This window comes from Oncorhynchus masou, chromosome 29 (assembly GCF_036934945.1).
Source record: "Oncorhynchus masou masou isolate Uvic2021 chromosome 29, UVic_Omas_1.1, whole genome shotgun sequence".
Classification (NCBI taxonomy): domain Eukaryota; kingdom Metazoa; phylum Chordata; class Actinopteri; order Salmoniformes; family Salmonidae; genus Oncorhynchus; species Oncorhynchus masou.
In genome coordinates, this window is record NC_088240.1 from 14,543,008 (window position 1) to 14,565,507 (window position 22,500).

Here is a 22,500-nt window from a genome sequence, read left to right on the forward strand (position 1 = left end):
CATGCTATCATTCATGTTTTTGATATGTTATTTTTATATCTGAGAATTAACCAATGATATCAGGCCACACCCGACCATGATTACAGACACGTGTGTGTCCTTTGACACTATATAAACTAGTCACCCCGCAGTGTTAGTCATTAGACCCTGATGAAGACAGCTTGTCTGTCAAAACATTGGTCATTGAATTGCATCTCAGCTCCTAGAGTGTGTGGCTCTCCTTTAATTTTTGGAATACAGCAACTTTGATTACTGATGTCAAACCGTGAGATCTTGTTGGATAAAGACTGGGATAATAGTGTGTTTAGAGTCATGTACACACACACACATACGCAGAGCACATGGAACATGCAGAGCACACACAAGCACACGCTCATACACACAGGAGTGTGCAGAATACAAACACACACACACACACAAACTATTTCTGCTTTCCCCTGTCGAATGGATAATCTCTCTCTCACTCTCTCTCTTTCTCTCTGTCTCTCTTTCTCTCTCTCTCTCTCTCATTTTCTCCTCTACTACATCTGTCTCCCTGCAGAAGAGAGAGAGAGAGCAACACATCTTGTGAACAGGACATTTACCTGGTGTTATAGCATTACAGCATCACCATCCCACCATGAGGGAGAACTGGAGAAATGAACAGAAATCATTCAGATGTTCTATTAAATACCAAGAGTATCACTCAACACAAACACACCAGCGCACACACAGTCTCTACACCCGCACGTGTGCACTCAAGTATACACAGGCACACCAGGGTCTGTTCTAGTAGTACAGGAGAAGACCCTCTCTTGTATCTACCTATGGGCCTCTAAACCCCAACCTGGGAGAGATAAGGAAGTATATTAGGCTGAGGTGGACCCATTGTCCCAGTGTCTTTAAAACTATTATTCTGGATAAATCCACACACACACACACACACACACACACACACACACACACACACACACACACACACACACACACACACACACACACACACACACACACACACACACACACACACACACACACACACACACACACACACACACACACACACACATACACACACACACACACTGTACATACATACAGTTTGCCAGCAACAGACAACTCTGCATCCCACTACTGGCCCTCATACCATCATGGTCACCTAATCATCCCCAGCTTCCAACTGGCTCATTCATTCCCCCTCTTCTCCCCTGTAACTATTCCCCAGGCCGTTGCTGTAAATGAGAACGTGTCCTCAGTCAAGTTACCTGGTAAAATAGGGGTAAAAAAACACACATCCCCCACACACAGAGACTGTACACTTTCACCAGATCAAATGAGGATCACAGCGAATGGCAGTCTGTATTGCACTGTGTATAAGACCAGTTCAACTTAATAACCTCCTCCATCCTCCTAGCCTATTAAATAAACTACAACATTCGTCCGCCAGATGAAGTTTGGCCTTTTACGCTTGCTGTCCGGGATGTGTTGGTTTAATCAGGAAGTGATAAAAGATACTGTAGATAATCTCACACCCACTTGAGGGGAAGATGGGTTACTTTTAATAAGGGAAACAACCCTACACCCTACAGCTGAAATGAGATCACCTAATTCTAGCCCTTTGGTAAGGATTTTATAGTGCAGATGGCTTAATGGTACAGTCTTTTAATAAGCTGGAATGGTCCTATGGTATGTAGTGATAGGTTTAATAGAGAGCTGACGACGTAGGCCTGACGACTATAGATTCCTTGTCTTTGTGGGTTGGTGTAATGGCAACAAGCTCACACAGTCTCAGAATTAGACATTCATCCATCTTTTCCAAACGTCTAATTTCAGAGTGTTTAAGGTTAAGTTTAGGCATTAACTCTGAATGGTTAAGGATTAGGATAGTTTTAAATCTAAAATCTCGCTGGATTCAAACATGAAATCTTTGGCACCGGACGCAGATACTTACACCCATCCACCATCCCCGTCTACAACACCATAGCAACCATCCACCATCCCCGTCTACAACACCTTAGCAACCATTCACCATCCCTGTCTACAACACCTTAGCAACCATCCACCATCCCTGTCTACAACACCTTAGCAACCATCTGCCATCCACGTCTACAACACCTTAGCAACCATCCGCCATCCCTGTCTACAACACCTTAGCAACCATCCTCCATCCCCGTCTACAACACCTGAGCAACCATCCACCATCCCCGTCTACAACACCTGAGCAACCATCCACCATCCCCGTCTACAACACCTTAGCAACCATCTGCCATACACGTCTACAACACCTTAGCAACTATCCCCCATCCCCGTCTACAACACCTTAGCAACCATCCGCCATCCCCGTCTACAACACTAGAGGAACCATCCACCATCCCCGTCTAAAACACCTTAGCAACCATCTGCCATCCCCACCTACAACACATTAGCAACCATCCGCCATCCCCGTCTACAACACCTGAGCAACCATCCACCATCCCCGTCTACAACACCTTAGCAACCATCTACCATCCCCGTCTACAACACCTGAGCAACCATCCACCATCCCCGTCCACAACACCTTAGCAAGCATCCACCATCCCCGTCCACAACACCTTAGCAAGCATCCGCAATCCCCGTCTACAACACCTTAGCAAGCATCCACAATCCCTGTCTACAACACCTTAGCAAGCATCCGCAATCCCTGTCTACAACACCTTAGCAAGCATCCGCCATCCCCCTCTACAACACCTTAGCAAGCATCTGCCATCCCTGTCCTCAACACCTTAGCAAGCATCCTCCATCCCCGTCCACAACACCTGAGCAAGCATCCGCAATCCCCGTCCACCATGCCTTGGCAAGCATCCACTATCCCTGTCCACAACACCTTAGCAAGCATCTGCCATCCCCGTCCACAACAACTTAGCAAGCATCTGCCATCCCAGTCTACAACACCTTAGCAAGTATCCGCAATCCCCGTCCACAACACCTTAGCAAGCATCCGCAATCCCCGTCCACAACATCTTAGCAAGCATCCGCAATCCCCCTCCACAACACCTTAGCAAGCATCCGCAATCCCCGTCCACAACACATTAGCAAGCATCCGCAATCCCCGTCCACCATGCCTTGGCAAGCATCCACTATCCCTGTCCACAACACCTTAGCAACCATCCACCATCCCCGTCTACAACACCTGAGCAAGCATCCACAATCCCCGTCTACAACACCTTAGCAACCATCCACCATCCCCGTCTACAACACCTGAGCAACCATCCACCATCCCCGTCTACAACACCTTAGCAACCATCCACCATCCCCGTCTACAACACCTTAGCAACCATCTGCCATCCCCGTCTACAAAACCTGAGCAACCATCCACCATCCCCGTCTACAACACCTTAGCAACCATCCACCATCCCCGTCTACAACACCTTAGCAACCATCCACCATCCCCGTCTACAACACCTTAGCAACCATCCACCATCCCCGTCTACAACACCTTAGCAACCATCCGCCATCCCCGTCTACAACAGCTGAGCAACCATCCACCATTCCCGTCCACAACACCTTAGCAACCATACACCATCCCCGTCTACAACACCTGAGCAACCATCCACCATTCCCGTCCACAACACCTTAGCAACCATCTGCCATCCCCGTCTACAACACCTGAGCAACCATCCACCATTCGCGTCCACAACACCTTAGCAACCATCCACAATCCCCGTCTACAACACCTTAGCAAGCATCCGCAATCCCCGTCGACAACACCTTAGCAAGCATCCGCAATCCCCGTCTACAACACCTTAGCAAGCATCCGCCATCCCCGTCTACAACACCTTAGCAAGCATCCGCAATCCCCGTCCACCATGCCTTGGCAAGCATCCGCTATCCCTGTCCACAACACCTTAGCAAGCATCTGCCATCCCCGTCCACAACACCTTAGCAAGCATCTGCCATCCCCGTCCACAACACCTTAGCAAGCATCCGCCATCCCCCTCCACAACACCTTCGCAAGCATCCGCCATCCCCGTCCTCAACATCTTAGCAAGCATCTGCCATCCCCATAAACAACACCTAAGCAATCATCCTCCATCCCCGTCCACAACACCTGAGCAAGCATCCGCAATCCCCGTCCACCATGCCTTGGCAAGCATCCGCTATCCCCGTCCACAACACCTTAGCAAGCATCTGCCATCCCCGTCCACAACAACTTAGCAAGCATCTGCCATCCCCGTCTACAACACCTTAGCAAGCATCCGCAATCCCTGTCCACAACACCTTAGCAAGCATCTGCAATCCCCGTCCACCATGCCTTGGCAAGCATCCACTATCCCTGTCCACAACACCTTAGCAAGCATCTGCCATCCCTGTCCACAACAACTTAGCAAGCATCTGCCATCCCCGTCTACAACACCTTAGCAAGTATCCGCAATCCCCGTCCACAACACCTTAGCAAGCATCCTCCATCCCCGTCCACAACACCTGAGCAAGCATCCGCAATCCCCGTCCACCATGCCTTGGCAAGCATCCGCTATCCCTGTCCACAACACCTTAGCAAGCATCTGCCATCCCCGTCCACAACAACTTAGCAAGCATCTGCCATCCCCGTCCACAACAACTTAGCAAGCATCTGCCATCCCCGTCTACAACACCTTAGCAAGCATCCGCAATCCCTGTCCACAACACCTTAGCAAGCATCCGCAATCCCCGTCCACAACATCTTAGCAAGCATCCGCAATCCCCCTCCAGAACACCTTAGCAAGCATCCGCAATCCCCGTCCACAACACTTTAGCAAGCATCCACCATCCCCGTCCACAATGGCTTAGCAAGCATCCACCATCCCCATCGCATTAGCAAGCATCCACCATCCCCGTCCACAAAACCTTAGCAAAACCAAAACCTACTTGAAGGTAACAGTGCTTACTGTTTCCCCTAGTGGCCAGTTTCCACATCAGCTCCCCACATCCATCCATCTGCACGTGAATATTGACTTGTTTCATGGGTGACCTGGCTGGTAAAGAACCGGCAGAATCTTCTGGAACTCAGCCTTGTGTTGAACACTATGGAGAACCAATAAATTATACTAATAAATGATACCAATAAAGTATATCAATAAATGATACCAATACATGATACCAATAAATTACATTGATAAATAATACCAATATATTATATCAATAAATTATACCAATAAATTATATCAGTAAATTATACCAACAATGTCACGCCCTGACCCGAGAGAGCCTTTTTATGTCTCTATTTTGATTTGGTCAGGTTGTTATTTGGGTGGGCATTCTATGTTTCTTTATTTCTATGTTTTGGCCAGGTATTGCTCTCAATCAGGGACAGCTGTCTATCATTGTCTCTGATTGGGAATCATACTTAGGTAGCCCTTTTTCCTCCTTTCAGTGTGGGTAGTTGATTTTTGTTAGTGGCACTATAGCCCTGTAAGCTTCACGGTTGTTTCTTCGTTTGTTTGCGACATTTTAAATAAAAAGGAAAATCTATGTTTACCACGCTGCACTTTGGTCCACTTCTTTTGACGACCGTGACAGAACTACCCACCACCAAGGGACCAAGCAGAGTGGCCAGGAGGAGCAGGGATCCTGGGCCCGGGAGAAGAGAGAATGGAGGACATCTTGGACATGGGAGGAGGTTATGGCAGGGGACAAGACCCTACCATGGAAACAGGCTGAAGTAGCGAGGGAGGAACGATTTCCCTACCAGGAGTCACGGCAACGGAGCAGGCACAAGAGGCAGCCCCAAAACATGCGGTGGAGCGCACGGTGTCTCCAGTGCGCGTTCACAGCCTGGTGCGCTACCTTCCAGCTCCCCGAATTGGCCGGGCGAGAGTGGGCATCCAGCCAGGTCGGAGGGTGCCGGCTCAGCGCGCCTGGTCTCCAGTACGTCTCTACGGACCAGGATATCCTGCGCCGGCTCTGCACACTGTGTCTCCGGTGCGTCTGCACCGCCCAGTGCGTCCTGTGCCTGCGCACCGCATGTGCCGGGCCAAAGTAACCATCCAACCAGGACGGGTTGTGCAGGCTCTACACTCGAGAAGCTCCGGTGCGCCTCCAAGGCCCAGTGTATCCTGTGCCAGCTCCCAGAACCAGACCTCCTGTGTGTCTCTCCAGCCCAGTGATGATCCATCATGGCACGAAGCCTCCAGTGATGATCCATGGCAAGAAGCCTCCAGTGATGATCCATGGCACGAAGCCTCCAGTGATGATCCATGGCAAGAAGCATTTCCTGAGCTTTCTTAGATCTCCTAGATTTAGGACAAAAACTTAAAAACCTTGTTTCTTGTGATTTATTTTTGGGCTGTCCTTTTTGCCATTTATCAATGTGTTATTCCATGTTTCTACAGGCTTTAGTAGTAAAGGCCAAATTAAATAATTGTTCAAATCATTTTTGTATATATTTGATTATACCTAAAGGGGTCCTAAAATTAAAAATAAAATAACCAAATGATTCACAGTATGACCATCTAAAAACAATTTCAGATGTCAACTTAGACCCCCCCCCCCTCCAACAGCTTAGACATGTAAGAATGACCTACCAGGGACATGGAAAACCAGCATGACTGCAGCCCACAATGACTGGATATGTATGGTTTGTTGTGAAGACTTCACTTACACTACCAGGATGGTCAGAGTTTAGTTACCCCCAACAACGGATCCAGCATCATGTATTTTGTCATCCCCTAATGGTTAAGGTTAGGATAGGGAACACACCCCACTGTGAGACTTGTGTGTCACACACAATTACTTCCCCCTTGTTTTTGACAAGTCACTGACACTCCATTACTGTGAACACGAAGAGAGACCTCAGGCAGTGTGTGTGTGTGTGTGTGTGTGTGTGTGTGTGTGTGTGTGTGTGTGTGTGTGTGTTGACAGTACATTTGATTTCAGAAGGCTCCTAGTTCCTCCTATGAGGCCAGCATGTTTGTGTCAGAACCTAGGAGCTGTGACATAAAATATACTAGGCAGACATGCAGAGAGGATGTGAGAGCTTTAGCTATCAACCTCTACACTGACACAAAAAGACTGCGAAAGATGGACTGTGAAAGAGACAAAGTGCTACACTATGTTACATTTAACACTTTGCTTACCTCTCTCTGTCTCTCTCTCTCTCTGTCTCGCTCTCTCTCTCTGTCTCTCTCTCTCTGCTCTCTCTCTCTCTCTCTCTCTCTCTCTCTCTCTCTCTCTCTCTCTCTCTCTCTCTCTCTCTCTCTCTCTCTCTCTCTCTCTCTCTCTGTGTCTCTGTGTCTGTCTCTCTCTTTCTCTCTCTCTCTCTGTCTCTCTCTGTCTCTCTCTCTCTCTCTCTGTCTCTCACTCTCTCTCTCTCTCTCTGTCTCTCTCACTCTCTCCTCTCTCTCTCTCTGTCTCGCTCTCTCTCTCTCTCTCTCTCTGTCTCTCTCTCTCTCTCTCTCTCTCTCTGTGTCTCTCTCTCTGTCTCTCTCTCTCTCTGTCTCTCTCTGTCTCTCACATCTCTCTCTCCTCTCTCCTCTGTCTCTCCTCTCTCTGTCTCCTCTCTCCCTGTCTCTCTGTCTCTCCCTCCTCCCTCCCCCTCCCTCCCTCCCTCCCTCCCTCCCTCCCTCCCTCCCTCCCTCCCTCCCTCCCTCCCTCCCTCCCTCCCTCCCTCCCTCCCCCCTCCTCCCTCCCTCCTCTCCTTCCCTCCTCTATGTCATTAGGCAGGAAGCTCTGTATTTATAACCTCCATAAAGTTTTTATGGCCTCGACCATTACATTGAGGTCACACTGACATGCTAACAAACACACACACGTGCTTCTACACCTGCATTACTTGCTGTTTCTGTACAGCACTTTGTGACATCGGCTGATGTAAAAAGGGCTTCATAAATACATTTGATTGAATTCATTTGATTGACATAGACACACGCACAGAGGCACACACACAGAAACACACACACACATGACATACTCTACAGTACACACTGCACACACAGTAGAAATAAATGAACACACAAGCAATCCGACATGCAGAACACACCATGCTGAACATACAGTACTACACACACATACACACACACAGTGGTACACTGCACACACGAGCACACGGACACACATACAGTCACACACACAGTGGTACACTGCACACACGAGCACGCGGACACACATACAGTCACACACACAGCCGTGATGTGAGCGGTGATACAGGGAATTGTTGTGTATCTATTTCCTATCGGCCTCATTCTTATTGAGCTCTTCCGGGGACAAAACACTGGTCATCAATGACCTATTAGGAAGCTTGGCTTCCGGGATCACATCCCTGCCTTGTCCAACAGGAGGGGTTGTTGGAGGGTTGTTTCAGCTCAGTGAGAAAGGAGTGGTGCCTTGTTTCCTACAAGAACAATCACCAGTAGGCTTGGGAGGTGTCCAGCTAGGCTTGGGAGGTGTCCAGCTAGGCTTGGGAGGTGTCCAGCTAGGCTTGGGAGGTGTCCAGCTAGGCTTGGGAGGTGTCCAGCTAGGCTTGGGAGGTGTCCAGCTAGGCTTGGGAGGTGTCCAGCTAGGCTTGGGAGGTGTCTTGGGAGGTGTCCAGCTAGGCTTGGGAGGTGTCCAGCTAGGCTTGGGAGGTGTCCAGCTAGGCTTGGGAGGTGTCCAGCTAGGCTTGGGAGGTGTCCAGCTAGGCTTGTAGGTGTCCGGCTTGGCTTGGGAGGTATCCAGCTAGGCTTGTAGGTGTCCGGCTAGGCTTGGGAGGTATCCAGCTAGGATTGGGAGGTATCCAGCTAGGCTTGGGAGGTGTCCAGCTAGGCTTGTAGGTGTCCAGCTAGGCTTGGGGGGTGTCCAGCTAGGCTTGGGAGGTATCCAGCTAGGCTTGGGAGGTGTCCAGCTAGGCTTGTAGGTGTCCAGCTAGGCTTGTAGGTGTCCGGCTTGGCTTGGGAGGTGTCCAGCTAGGCTTGGGAGGTATCCAGCTAGGCTTGTAGGTGTCCGGCTTGGCTTGGGAGGTATCCAGCTAGGCTTGGGAGGTATCCAGCTAGGCTTGGGAGGTGTCCAGCTAGTGTCCGGCTTGGCTTGGGAGGTGTCCAGCTAGGCTTGTAGGTGTCCAGCTAGGCTTGTAGGTGTCCGGCTTGGCTTGGGAGGTATCCAGCTAGGCTTGGGAGGTGTCCAGCTAGGCTTGGGAGGTGTCCAGCTAGGCTTGTAGGTGTCCGGCTTGGCTTGGGAGGTATCCAGCTAGGCTTGGGAGGTATCCAGCTTGTTATACCTTCCTACTGACCTTGTGCGATCCCGGGATATTGAGTAATACAACCTCTGAACAGAAGGGTGCTATTTTCAAAAAAGGTTAGCAATGCTAACAAATATATGTAGAATGCCATAGAGAATGCTAACTAAATGCTAACAAACGCATTGTGAACATTTTATACAGTCTCTGACCTAAACTATTTGCAGGACAGACATCCCAACTCATAAAGTTACACAAGTAACTAAAAAATACTACTGACAGTTTGCTGTACGGACAAAACAAATATTAGACAGCAAGGCTCTTGATCCAGGAGGGGATACTCTGATGTTACCAAGTGAAGATTGATTTTGGAAGAAACTAACCACTTAGGTAGACAGCTAACTAGCTAATAAATGACCAAACCAAATGCTCAACTGCAGAGCATTTTAGACAGTTAACTTGATAGTTATGAGATATCTAGCAGGCAAACATTTAGTTGTGAACTCTATACTGTAACTAGATCACATGCCGAGTGCTGCTCAACAGTGAGTGACTAGCAAGGCTCCGGTCTCTCGTTGTTGTGTGCTTGTAAACAAACACCATGTGACTGGAGACTACCAGTACGCTTCATTATGAAAAATGATGTGACAGGTGAAATGAAGAATGTAATCTCCTAATATACTGCACAAGTTGACTACAGGCATTTACTTAAAAAGTAGATATGAATATTGAAATGTATTGAAAAAACAAATAAATAGTTTAAACAGCATTGAAAAACCATCCCCTGGCTATTTCCAAATACCCCAGAATGCGGTTTATACGGTATACCGCCCAAGCCTCATGACCAGCCATCAATATCAGGATATACAGAGATATGGAGACAGAGATCTACACTGGAATACACAGGCCTTCAACCAGGCCTAGGGAAACTGTTAGTAAACAGTAGCAACAGTATGTTCTACACAGACTCCTTTAGCTGCTAGGGACTCTTCTGATTCCTGGTTTTCACAGAACAAACCAAGCCAGTCACGACCTATCAGCTGTAGAGAGAGAGAGAGGACCGATAGAGAGTAAAAAGGGGAAAGAAAGAAAGAGAGAAAGAGAGAAATAAAAACAGAGTTGAACCTTTCCTTCCACCCTAATCAGCACAGTTGAACCAGCAGAGACCCATGCTCCACTGACTCATGCCCAGCCAGCGGAGCTCACACCTGGGCTGCTCCGAGTAGAGCGTGCCCTCAACCCTGGAACTCACCCTGCAGCTAAGGCTGACTGAGCACGGCTGTGTGTTTGTGTGTCTCATTGTGGAGAATGTACATGTGCAGTGGACTTGTAAGTGCATGTTTGCGTGTGTGTGTGCGTACATGCGTGCAAGTGTTTGTGCTTGCATATGTGTGTGTGTGTACAGTATGTGTGTATGCAAGTGTGTGTGTATACAAGGGTGTGTGTATTCACGTAGGCGTGCCTGTGTGTGCGTTGGTCCTTGACCTTGGTCCTGGCTCTTTAACTGTCTGTGTACAAGGGGCCTCAGTGGTCAGCTTGCTAATGTGCTGATCTGGACCAAGAAATGCATTATGGGCCAACGCTCCAACAGCAATTAACACACCAGCAGGAGGCCACAGCGCTGTAGAGAGATGTGTGTGTGTGTGTGTGTTAACCGTTGAGTTGTTTCTGTTTTAACCCTGTAACCAAGCATAATTAACCCTATAACCAAGCATAATTAACCCTGTAACCAAGCATAATTAACCCTGTAACCAAGCATAATTAACCCTGTAACCAAGCATAATTAACCCTGTAATCAAGCATAATTAACTATGTAACCAAGCATAATTAACCCTGTAACCAAGCAAAATTAACCCTGTAACCAAGCATAATTAACCCTGAGACCAAGCATAATTAACCCTGTGACCAAGCATAATTAACCCTGTAACCAAGCATAATTAACCCTGTAACCAAGCATAATTAACCCTGTAACCAAGCATAATTAACCCTGTAACCAAGCATAATTAACCCTGTGACCAAGCATAATTAACCCTGTGACCAAGCATAATTAACCCTGTGACCAAGCATAATTAACCCTGTAACCAAGCATAATTAACCCTGTGACCAAGCATAATTAACCCTTGTAACCAAGCGTGATTAACCCTTTAATGAAGCATAATTAACCCTGTAACCAAGCGTAATTAACCCTGTAACCAAGCGTAATTAACCCTGTAACCAAGCATAATTAACCCTGTAACCAAGCGTAATTAACCCTGTAACCAAGCATAATTAACCCTGTAACCAAGTGTAATTAATGAGTCATAATATGTTGAAATTCGAAGAGAAGATATAAGATGTTGTTGGTGTATATGTGAGAGAGAGAGAGAATCTCCTACAACCAACATACAACACTATCGCAAAAAAGTAGAATGGAGAAAAGTGAAAAAGAAGAACTGCGTTGCAGAACAAAGAAGTAATATCCTAAACAAGTACACACCTGCATCCCTCACTCCATCTTACCTGTGACAGTGAGCTCGGTGGTCCTGCGCACCATAAAGCCACCGAAGGTGACCTCACAGGTGTAGTTGCCGATGTCGTCTTCCTTGACCTCCCTGATGGACAATGTATCTCTCCTCTGGAGGATGGAGGCCCGCCACTGCTTTGGACGACACTCCTGGGTGTCACACACACACACACACACACACACACACACACACACACACACACACACACACACACACACACACACACACACACACACACACACACACACACACACACACACACACACACACACACACACACACACACACACAATACAACATGGAGTTCAAGTGCAATTGACACCAAAATACACATGCAATCATCATACCATAGAAAACAGAGTTGGATTGTGATCTCATGAACACCAACAACAACAGAGGAGATTCTGTTGAGATGGCCTATACATGATGCCTTTGTCAACGTTTCTTTGCATAGTGGCGTCTATGACAGTAAAGGCCATCAGGGAACAGGAGACAAAGCAGAGGCCGTATTTTATTCAGACAGTAGTGAAGACTGGGAAGGGAGCAGTGGAATCATAGTGTATCACTGCCAGAGAGAGAGAAGCAATATGGAAAGATGATTTAGTAACCTGAGGAATTTTACTTATTGGATGTTTATTACACTGAATAATCCAGATTCAGGATTCTCTGAACGGTTCGGACACACAATGTCATTTAAAAAGTATCCACTGGCAAAATAACGTGAGTGTGTGTTTTTCTCTGTGTGTGTGTGTGCGTGCCTCTGTCTCTTTGTGTGTGTGTGTGTGTGTGTGTGTGTGGGGGGGGGGTGTAGGAAGACTGTATGGCTCTATCCAGGTACTCTCCTCCATCTCTGGCAGGGATAACCCTGGCTCAATAGATTATATTCCACCGTTGCTCACGGCAACCTGGGATCCAATCAGCTGGGCTGCGTAGCAGTCCAAATAACTTCCAGTGCTCCAAGTCATTAACCAAGCCCTCATTGAATTCTGGGTAAACCTGGAGGTCGAGCCCAAATGGCTAATCTACCGCTGATATGCCTTTGATTAGTTTGGCCTGGGCCGTTCTCTGGGATGAGTTCTGTGATCGGCAGGCCTTGCCTTACCTCAACAGGGGAGAACGCAGGTGAGTAAAGGTAACTCAAGAGACAGATAATAGATATTTCAGGCTAATAGCATTTAAAGGGCACACGCAAACACTCCATTCCGCTCTCCTACTTTTCCGTAGGGCAAAGATGAATACCACGAGTTCACTCCTCATCAGTGTGTGTGAAAAATTAATCCCATGTTACTGAAAGCCCTCTGTTCTCCTTTCTGTTGCTCTCTCTGTTCCTCTCTCTGTTCCTCTCTCTGTTCATCTCTCTGTCCCCCTGTCTGTTCCCCTCTCTGTTCCCCTGTCTGTTCCCCTGTCTGTTCCCCTGTCTGTTCCTCTCTCTGTCCCCCTGTCTGTTACATTGTATGTTCCCCTGTTTGTTCCTCTGTCTGTTCTTCTCTCTGTCACCCTGTCTGTTCCTCTCTCTATTCCCCTGTCTGTTCCTCTCTCTGGTCTCTCTCTGTTCCCTCGTCTGTTTCTCTGTCTGTCTGTTCCCCTGTCTGTTCCTCTCTCTGGTCTCTCTCTGTTCCCTCGTCTGTTTCTCTGTCTGTCTGTTCCCCTGTCTGTTCCTCTCTCTAATCCCCTGTCTGTTCCTCTCTCTGTACCTCTCTCTAATCCCCTGTCTGTTGCTCTCTCTGTTCCTCTCTCTGTTCCTCTCTCTGTTCATCTCTCTGTCCCCCTGTCTGTTCCCCTCTCTGTTCCCCTGTCTGTTCCCCTGTCTGTTCCCCTGTCTGTTCCTCTCTCTAATCCCCTGTCTGTTCCTCTCTCTAATCCCCTGTCTGTTCCTCTCTCTAATCCCCTGTCTGTTCCTCTCTCTAATCCCCTGTCTGTTCCTCTCTCTGTACCTCTCTCTGTTTCTCTGTCTGTCTGTTCCCCTGTCTGTTCCCCTGTCTGTTCCCCTGTCTGTTCCTCTCTCTAATCCCCTGTCTGTTCCTCTCTCTGTACCTCTCTCTGTTTCTCTGTCTGTCTGTTCCCCTGTCTGTTCCTCTCTCTAATCCCCTGTCTGTTCCTCTCTCTAATCCCCTGTCTGTTCCTCTCTCTGTACCTCTCTCTGTTCCCCTGTCTGTTTCTCTGTCTGTCCCCCTCTTTGTTCCTCTCTCTGTCCCCCTGTCTGTTCCTCTCTCTGTTCCCTCTCTGTTCCTCTCTCTGTCCTCTCTCTGTTCCTGTCCCTGTTCCCCTGTCTGTTCCCCTGTCTGTTCCTCTCTCTCTTCCCCTGTATGTTCCTCTCTCCGTTTCCCTGTCTGTTCCCCTGTCTGTTCCTCTCTCTGTTCTTCTCTCTGTTCCCATCTGTTCCTCTCTCTGTTCTTCTCTCTGTCCCTCTCTCTGTTCCTCTCTCTATTCCCCTGTCTGTTCCTCTCTCTGTTCTTCTCTCTGTCCCTCTCTCTGTTCCTCTCTCTATTCCCCTGTCTGTTCCTCTCTCTGTTCCCGTCTGTTCCTGTCTGTTCCTCTCTCTGTTCCTCTCTCTATGCCCGTCTGTTCTTCTCTCTGTTCCTCTCTCTGTGCCTCTCTCTGTTACTCTCTCTGTTCTTCTCTCTGTTCCTCTCTCTGTTCCTCGCTCTATTTCCCAGCCTGTGCCTCTCTCTGTTCCTCTCTCTGTTCCTGTCTGTTCCTCTCTCTGTTCCTCTCTCTATTCCCCTGTCTGTTCCTCTCTCTGTTCCTCTCTCTGTGTCAGGATTTGGCCAGGGTTGTTCCGGGTTTTGGTCACTAGATGCCCCCATTGTGCTTTTTGACCTTATGTTTTTTCCCTTGTTCCCCATTATTATTTGCACCTGTGCCTCGTTTCCCCTGATTGTATTTAAACCCTTTGTTTCCCTCAGTTCTGTGCTCTGTGTTTGTATGTTAGCACCCAGCCCTAGTGTCCTGTGTATTCTTGTCGATTCCGGTGGATGCTCTTGTGGAATTCTGTTTTTATTTTTGAGTATCTCTTGAGGCTTTTTGTGCTATTCCTACCACCTTTTGGATTTGCCATTTTTTTGTATTGAAGGACTTCTCCTTTTTACTTTATTAAATACACCGTCTTAAGTACTGCTGTGTCTGCCTCATCTTCTGGGTTCTGCTGACTATTCGTGGCTCAGTTGGTTAAGTTCTCACTCCGGAGACCCAGGTTCGTAACCGGGTCCTGACACTCTGTTCCTCTCTCTGTTCCTCGCTCTGTTCCTCTCTCTATTCCCCTGTCTGTTCTTCTCTCTGTTCCCCTGTCTGTCCTCTCTCTGTCCCTCTCTCTGTCCCTCTCTCTGTCCTCTCCCTGTTCCCATGTCTGTTCCCCTCTCTGTTCCCATCTGTTCCTCTCTCTGTCCCTCTCTCTGTTCCTCTCTGTTCCTCTCTCTGTTCCCCTGTCTGTCCCTCTCTCTGTTTCTCTCTCTATTCCTCTCTCTGTGCCTTTCTCTGTTCCTCTCTCTGTTCCCCTGTCTGTTCATCTCTCTGTTCCCCTGTCTGTTCCCCTGTCTGTTCATCTCTATTTCTATCTCTGTTCCCCTGTCTGTTCCTCTCTCTGTACCCCTGTCTGTTCCCCTCTCTGTTCCTCTCTCTGTACCCCTGTCTGTTCCCCTCTCTGTTCCTCTCTCTGTTCCCCTGTCTGTCCCTCTCTCTGTTCCTTTCTCTGTTCCCCTGTCTGTTCCTCTCTGTTCCTCTCTCTGTTCCTCTGTCTGTTCCTCTCTCTGTTCATCTGTCTGTTCCCCTGTCTGTTCCCCTATCTGTTCCCCTGTCTGTTCATCTCTATTCCTATCTCTGTTCCCCTGTCTGTTCCTCTCTCTGTATTCATGTACTGAGTGTTTCTCCTTAATGACCTCTACACTGGTACTGGTGCCCTGCAGGCTGGCCTGGTACTGGTGCCCTGCAGGCTGGCCTGGTACTGGTGCCCTGCAGGCTGGCCTGGTACTGGTGCCCTGCAGGCTGGCCTGGTACTGGTGCCCTGCAGGCTGGCCTGGTACTGGTGCCCTGCAGGCTGGCCTGGTACTGGTGCCCTGCAGGCTGGCCTGGTACTGGTGCCCTGCAGGCTGGCCTGGTACTGGTGCCCTGCAGGCTGGCCTGGTACTGGTGTCCTGCAGGCTGGCCTGGTACTGGTGCCCTGCAGGCTGGCCTGGTACTGGTGCCCTGCAGACTGGTGTAATTCTCCCATTATGACCATATGACCCAGGCATAACCTGACTCAGGCAAGCTTCCTACAGGCAGGCCTATTAAATATTGTACAAACAGCTGTGGAAGGAATCTGAAAACAAAGCAATACGCCACACACACACACGCACGCCCGCACACACACACACATACGCACACACACATACGCACACACACACACATACGCACACACGCACATACGCACACACGCACACATGCACACATGCACACACTAGGGGACAGGTAGCCTAGCGGTTAGAGTGTTTGGCCAGTAACTGGAAGGTTGTACGAATCTGCAAGATGACAAGTTGATAAATGTGTGGCTCTGAGCTTGAGCAAGGCACTTAATCCTAAGAGAGACACTCTCCATTGAGGTTGTCTCAGGGAGAGTTGAGATATGTAACAAACACATTTCCAAATCACACATGCATATTAATACACATTACATGTGTGGAATAGGACAAACTTAAGCACACACACACTTAGCCAGGTCTCTCACCTTGAACCAGGTGATATGGGGTCTTTCCCAGGTTCTGTGTAGTCCTCTATGTCAGGACAGGTGATGTCTTTGCTCTTGCTGAGTTCTGCCTTCTCCATGTGTCTCATCACAGAGTTGTAGCACAGGTCTGTGTCGTTCTCAGCCACATAAAGAGACATGGATACTTTCATACAGTAGCTTGAATTCCTGAAACACAGAAACAACGAACAGGTCACTGACAGGATTCACAGAACAGTACAGTTATCACACTTGGTCCTTTTCAGCCAATTTGTGTGAACTCAGTGCGGTTCACTACATTTCTTGTGCAGTGTGAACTCAAAAGGAACTCAGACCCCTCAACAGAGCCCCGAAGCAACCGAACAGAGACCGAGAGAGGTGGTCTGCTTTCGGCTGGTTTCAGTTCTTCTTTCTTTAGGATAATGTGAATGCAAAGCTTCCCAGGTTCACTTGTCATTTCCCCACACCACACATCAAATCCTGTTTTGATTTGTCACATCCGCCGAACACAACAGGTGTAGACTTAACGGTTCAATGCTTTACTTACCAGCCCTTAACCAACAATGCAAGAAACAGAGTTTACTAAATAAACTAAAGTAAAATAAAAAGTAACACAATTAAATATAAATACCGAGGCTATATACAGGCGTGCTGGTACAGAGTCTGGGGGGGTTACAGGTTAGTCGAGGTCATTTGTACATGGGGGTAAAGTGATAATAAACAGCGAGTAGCAGCAGAGTAAAATCAACGGGAGAGGGGGTATACATCAATGTAAATAGTCCAGGTGGTCATTTTATTAATTGTTCAGCAGTCTCATGGCTTGGTGGTAGAAGCTGTTGAGGAGTATTTTGGACTCCGGTACCGAATGCCGTGCGGTAGCAGAGAGAACAGGCTATGACTTGGGTGACTGGGGTCTTTGACAATTTTTTGGGCTTTCCTCTGACACCTCCTATTATATAGGTCCTGGACGGCAGGAAGCTTGGCCCCATTGATGTACTGGGCCTTTCGCACTACCCTCTGTAACGCCTTACAGTCGGATGCCGAGCAGTTGCCATACCAGGTGGTGATGTAACAGGATGCTGTTGGTGGTACAGCTGTATAACTTTTTGAGGATCTGTGGACCCATGCCAAATACTTTCAGTCTCCTGAGGGGAAAATGAGTTGTCTTCATGACTGTCTTGGTGTTTGGACCATGATACAGTAGTTTGATGGTGATGTGGACACAAAGGAACTTGAAACTCTCGACCCGCTCCACTACAGCCCTGTTGATGTTAATGAGGGCCTGTTCGGCACTCCTTTTCCTGAAGTCCACGATCAGCACCTAAGTCTTGCTCATGTTAAGGGAGAGGTCCCTGTGCCTGGCCCCACACTGCCAGGTCTCTGACCTCCTCCATATAGGCTGTCTCATCGTTGTCTGTGATCAGGCCTACCACTGTTGTGTCGTCAGCAAACTTAATGATGTTGTTGGAGTCATGCTTGGCCACACAGTCGTGGGTGAACAGGGAGTACAGGAGGGGACTAAGCATGCACCCCTGAGGGGCCCCTGTGTTGAGGATCAGCGTGGCAGATATGTTGTTGCCTACCCTTACCACCTGAGGATGGCCCACCAGGAAGTCCAAGATTCAGTTGCAGACGGAGGTGTTTAGTCCCAGGGTCCTTAGCTTAGCGATGAGCTTTGTGGGCACTATGGTGTTGAACGCTGAGCTGTAGTCAATGAATAGCATTCTCACATAGGTGTTCCTTTTGTCCAGGTGGGAAGTGGCAGTGTGGAGTGCGATTGAGATTGTGTCATTTGTGGATCTGGAGGGGCAAATATGCAAATTGGAGTGGGTCTAGGGTTTTCGGGATGATGGTGTTGATGTGAGCCATGACCAGTCTTTCATTGAACTTCATAGCTACCGAAATGAGCACTACGGTGCGGTATTCATTTAGGAATGTTACCTTAGTGTTCTTGGTCTGCTTGAAACACGTAGGTATTAGACTCAGGGAGAAGTTGAAAATGTCAGTGAAGACACTTGTCAGTTGGTCCGCAAATGCTCTGAGTACATGTCTTGGTAATCCGTCTGGCCCCGTGCCTTGTGGATGTTGACCTGTCGAAAGGTCTTGCTCACATCGGCTATGGAGAGCGTGATCACACAGTCGTCCGGAACAGCTGGTGCTCTCATGCATGCCTCAGCATTGCTTGCTTCGAAGTGAGCATAAAAGGCATTTAGCCCACTAGACTACTGCAACACCATTTCCCCTGCAATAAATAGCCCTTACAGAGCCTGTAAGTGTGTTGGGTCATTGTCCTGTTGAAAAACAAATTATAGTTTCACTAAGCACAAACCAGATGGGATGGCGTATCACTGCAGAATGATTTGGTAGCCATGCTGGTTTAGTGAATGAATTCTAAATAAATCACTGACAGTGTCACCAACTTTAAACTCATAAGACCAAAGGACAGATGTCCACCAGTCTAATGTCCATTGCTCGTGTTTCTTGGCCCAAGCAAGTCTCTTCTTCTTATTGGTGACCTATAGTATTGGGTTCTTTGCAGCAATTTAACCATGAAGGCCTGATTAACACAGTCTCCTCTAAACAGTTGATGTTGAGATGTGTCTGCTACTTGAACTCTGTGAAGCATTTATTTGGGCAGCAATCTGAGATGCTGTTAACTCTAATGAACTTATCCTCAGCAGCAGAGGTAACTCAGTCCTCATTAGAGCCAGTTTCATCATAGCGCTTGAAGAGTTCTTGCAACTGCACTTGAAGAGTTCTTGCAATGTTCCCGATTGACGGACCTTCATGTCTTAAAGCAATGATGGACTGTCGTTTCTCTTTGCTTATTTGAGCTGTTCTTGCCATAATATGGACTTGGTCTTTTACCAAATAAGGCTCTCTTCTGTATACCACCCCTACCTTGTCACAACACAACTGATCGGCTCAAACGCATTAAGAAGGAAAGAAATTCCACATATTATATTTTAAAAAGGCACACCTGTTAATTGAAATGCACCTGTTTATTGAAATGCATTCCAGGTGACTACCTCATGAAGATGGTTGAGTGAATTCCAAGAGTGTGCAAAGCTGTCATCAAGCCAAAGGGGGCTACTTTGAAGAATCTCAATTATAAAATATATTTAGATTTGTTCAACACTGTTTTCGTTACTACATGATTAAATATGTGTTATTTCATAGTTTTGATGTTTTCACTATTATTCTACAATGTAGAAAATAGTAAAAATAAAGAAAAACCCTGGAATGAGTAGGTGTGCCCAAACTTTTGACTGGTACTGTATATTGTCATGGTTAAGGCTAGCGACGTGTTCAGTAGTTTACTGAACCAAAGACTCACAACCACTATTGAATTAATGGAAGTGCCGCACTGCCTGCCCTGGAAATACTAATGACACAACAGACACACGCAAACACACACACACACACACACGCACGCACACACACACGCACGCACGCACACACACACACACACACGCACGCACGCACGCACGCACACACACACACACACACATATACACACACACACACACACACACACACACACACACACACACACACACACACACACACACACACACACACACGCACACACACACACAGACACACAGACCCACACACACACAGACCAAGGGAGGCAAGGAACCTGCTTAGTCATCCCAGTGATGTAATAGCACTCTGACAGCTCTGGAGGAAGTCTGTAGACTGAGTCTCAATACACTCAAATGGCTTCCTGCTTTCATCTCCTTTCCTTCACTGTGGTCTGTGGCATTGACATACTGTAGGCTGGGTCTCAATACAGTGATGTGACTTACTTTCCTTGTCTACTTTCCTTCATAATGAGTCCTATTTTTATTTTTACAGGGGTGGATCAGCTTAATATTGCAGAAAGAATATTGGTTCCATCAATGTTATTGTCTGCATCATTTCCAATCCCCCATATATTTTTGGGGTAAATATATATATATATCCATACACGCATGCATACATATACACATATATACATACACATACCTATATAGACATACATATACACATATATACATACACATACCTATATAGACATACATATACACATATATACATACACATACCTATATAGACATACATATACACATATATACATACACATACCTATATAGACATACATATACACATATATACATACACATACCTATATAGACATACATATACACATATATACATACACATACCTATATAGACATACATATACACATATATACATACACATACCTATACAGACATACATATACACATATATACATACACATTCCTATATAGACATACATATACACATATATACATACACATACCTATATAGACATACATATACACATATATACATACACATTCCTATATAGACATACATATACACATATATACATACACATACCTATATAGACATACATATACACATATATACATACACATACCTATATAGACATACATATACACATATATACATACACATACCTATATAGACATACATATACACATATATACATACACATACCTATATAGACATACATATACACATATATACATACACATTCCTATATACACATTCATACTTTTTAAAGAATATACCTTTATTATTCCCCCAAACCCTACTGCCCTTCCCCCAATTGGAGTAAACTAATAAACACTTAGGCTTCTACCTTCAGTTTATACATCTCATACACATTTTACAGACAGTCTATTTTACAATAGTTACATTTAGTTTGTTTTTAGTCCTTCCTCTATTCCTGATGTCCATCCAGTTTGATTTCAATTTGTAACTGTGCTATTTCACAACATTTCTGAACCTATATACATTTTACAGTATATACATTACAGTATATACATTACATTATATACATTACATATATACAAACCCTGTAGGTTTTACATTGTTTATCTTGTTATTAGTCCAACCCTTCAGCTCCATTCAACCCCTCCCATCGATCTCTCAACATCATCCATTTTGGATTTCTATTTGCCATATATTTTTCAACTGTGCTGTGATGCTTCACAAACAAATGTAACCTTTCTATTCTCATAGCTTCTACAGATTGTAAATTAAAAATAAACATTTTTGCTAACATAATGATAATATTATTGATTGATTGACTATGGCTTTTCAAATCACCCAGTATTGCTATCTGTAATGTTAGTTCTAGGCAAATGTTGCAACTCTTCAGCCATTCCTGGACCTGTGATCAAAAATGAGCTACATATGGACAATACCAAAATAAATGATTTAATGACTGCCTCCTCACAGCAGAATCTGTAAAGCTGTGGCATTACCAGGATTCACGTTAGAGTTTTAAAAAATCTACATTTTCAAGATGCAGACCATTCAAACAATGTTATAAACCATTTCACCTGCGTTTTATAATGAACGTCAACAGTGTTTTATTTATTTAATAGTGATCAGGGACATGCAACTGTAGTTTTCCTTCAGAGAAAATACATTAGTGCAACACATAAAATAGCTTCATTTTCAGAAATGCAATGCCATTTGGCTAGCAAGGTATTTTCTGCAAAAACAATGCATGGCTGTCATATTTTATGATGCATGGCCATCATATTTCTAATATATATCACAGGAGGAATGTAGCCAGTTTCATTTGCTAATGTTTCCCTTTTTTGTCTGCATTTTACCAAAGAAAAATAGGATTCACAGAGAAAAGTACAGGAGAAAAGTAGGATTCACACTGGAAATTACAGGAAAAAAGTAGGATTCACAGAGAAAATTACAGGATAAATTAGGATTCACAGAGGAAATTACAGGATAAATTAGGATTCACAGAGGAAATTACAGGAGAAAAGTAGCTACACATCAGTCAGAGCACTGTTTGCTGATAGAATGTACATTTGTGAATTCTCATCTGAGTGGAGGAGTGCAACCGAAGCTGGGTAGAAATTACAATAAGATGCATTTTAGATCTGTGTTTACAAAACACACCAAGATATTTCTTATACGTTAAATACCTGATCACTATAACATACTGTAGGTTAGCATCACACAGCGGACATCTGTCCAGAAATAATGAATTGCTGACATTCTCATTCAAAAAATGCCATGGCTTGTACAGGTCAGAGGAAATGTTGGTGGCTTCATGAGAACGGTATGTAGTGTTGTGTGTGTGTGTGTG

General features: G+C 46.2%; 1 protein-coding gene across 1 annotated transcript in view; it reads right to left on the reverse strand.

The window, feature by feature from the left end:
• Positions 1-22,500, reverse strand: part of LOC135519055 (interleukin-1 receptor accessory protein-like 1-A) — a 332,630-nt gene that overhangs the window by 85,108 nt on the left and 225,022 nt on the right. The window contains exons 4-5 of the mRNA XM_064944099.1: positions 16,349-16,534; positions 11,642-11,795 (exon numbers count right to left, since the gene is read on the reverse strand). Of these exons, the coding sequence (XP_064800171.1) occupies positions 11,642-11,795; positions 16,349-16,534 (340 nt within the window). The remainder of the gene's footprint in view (positions 1-11,641; positions 11,796-16,348; positions 16,535-22,500) is intronic.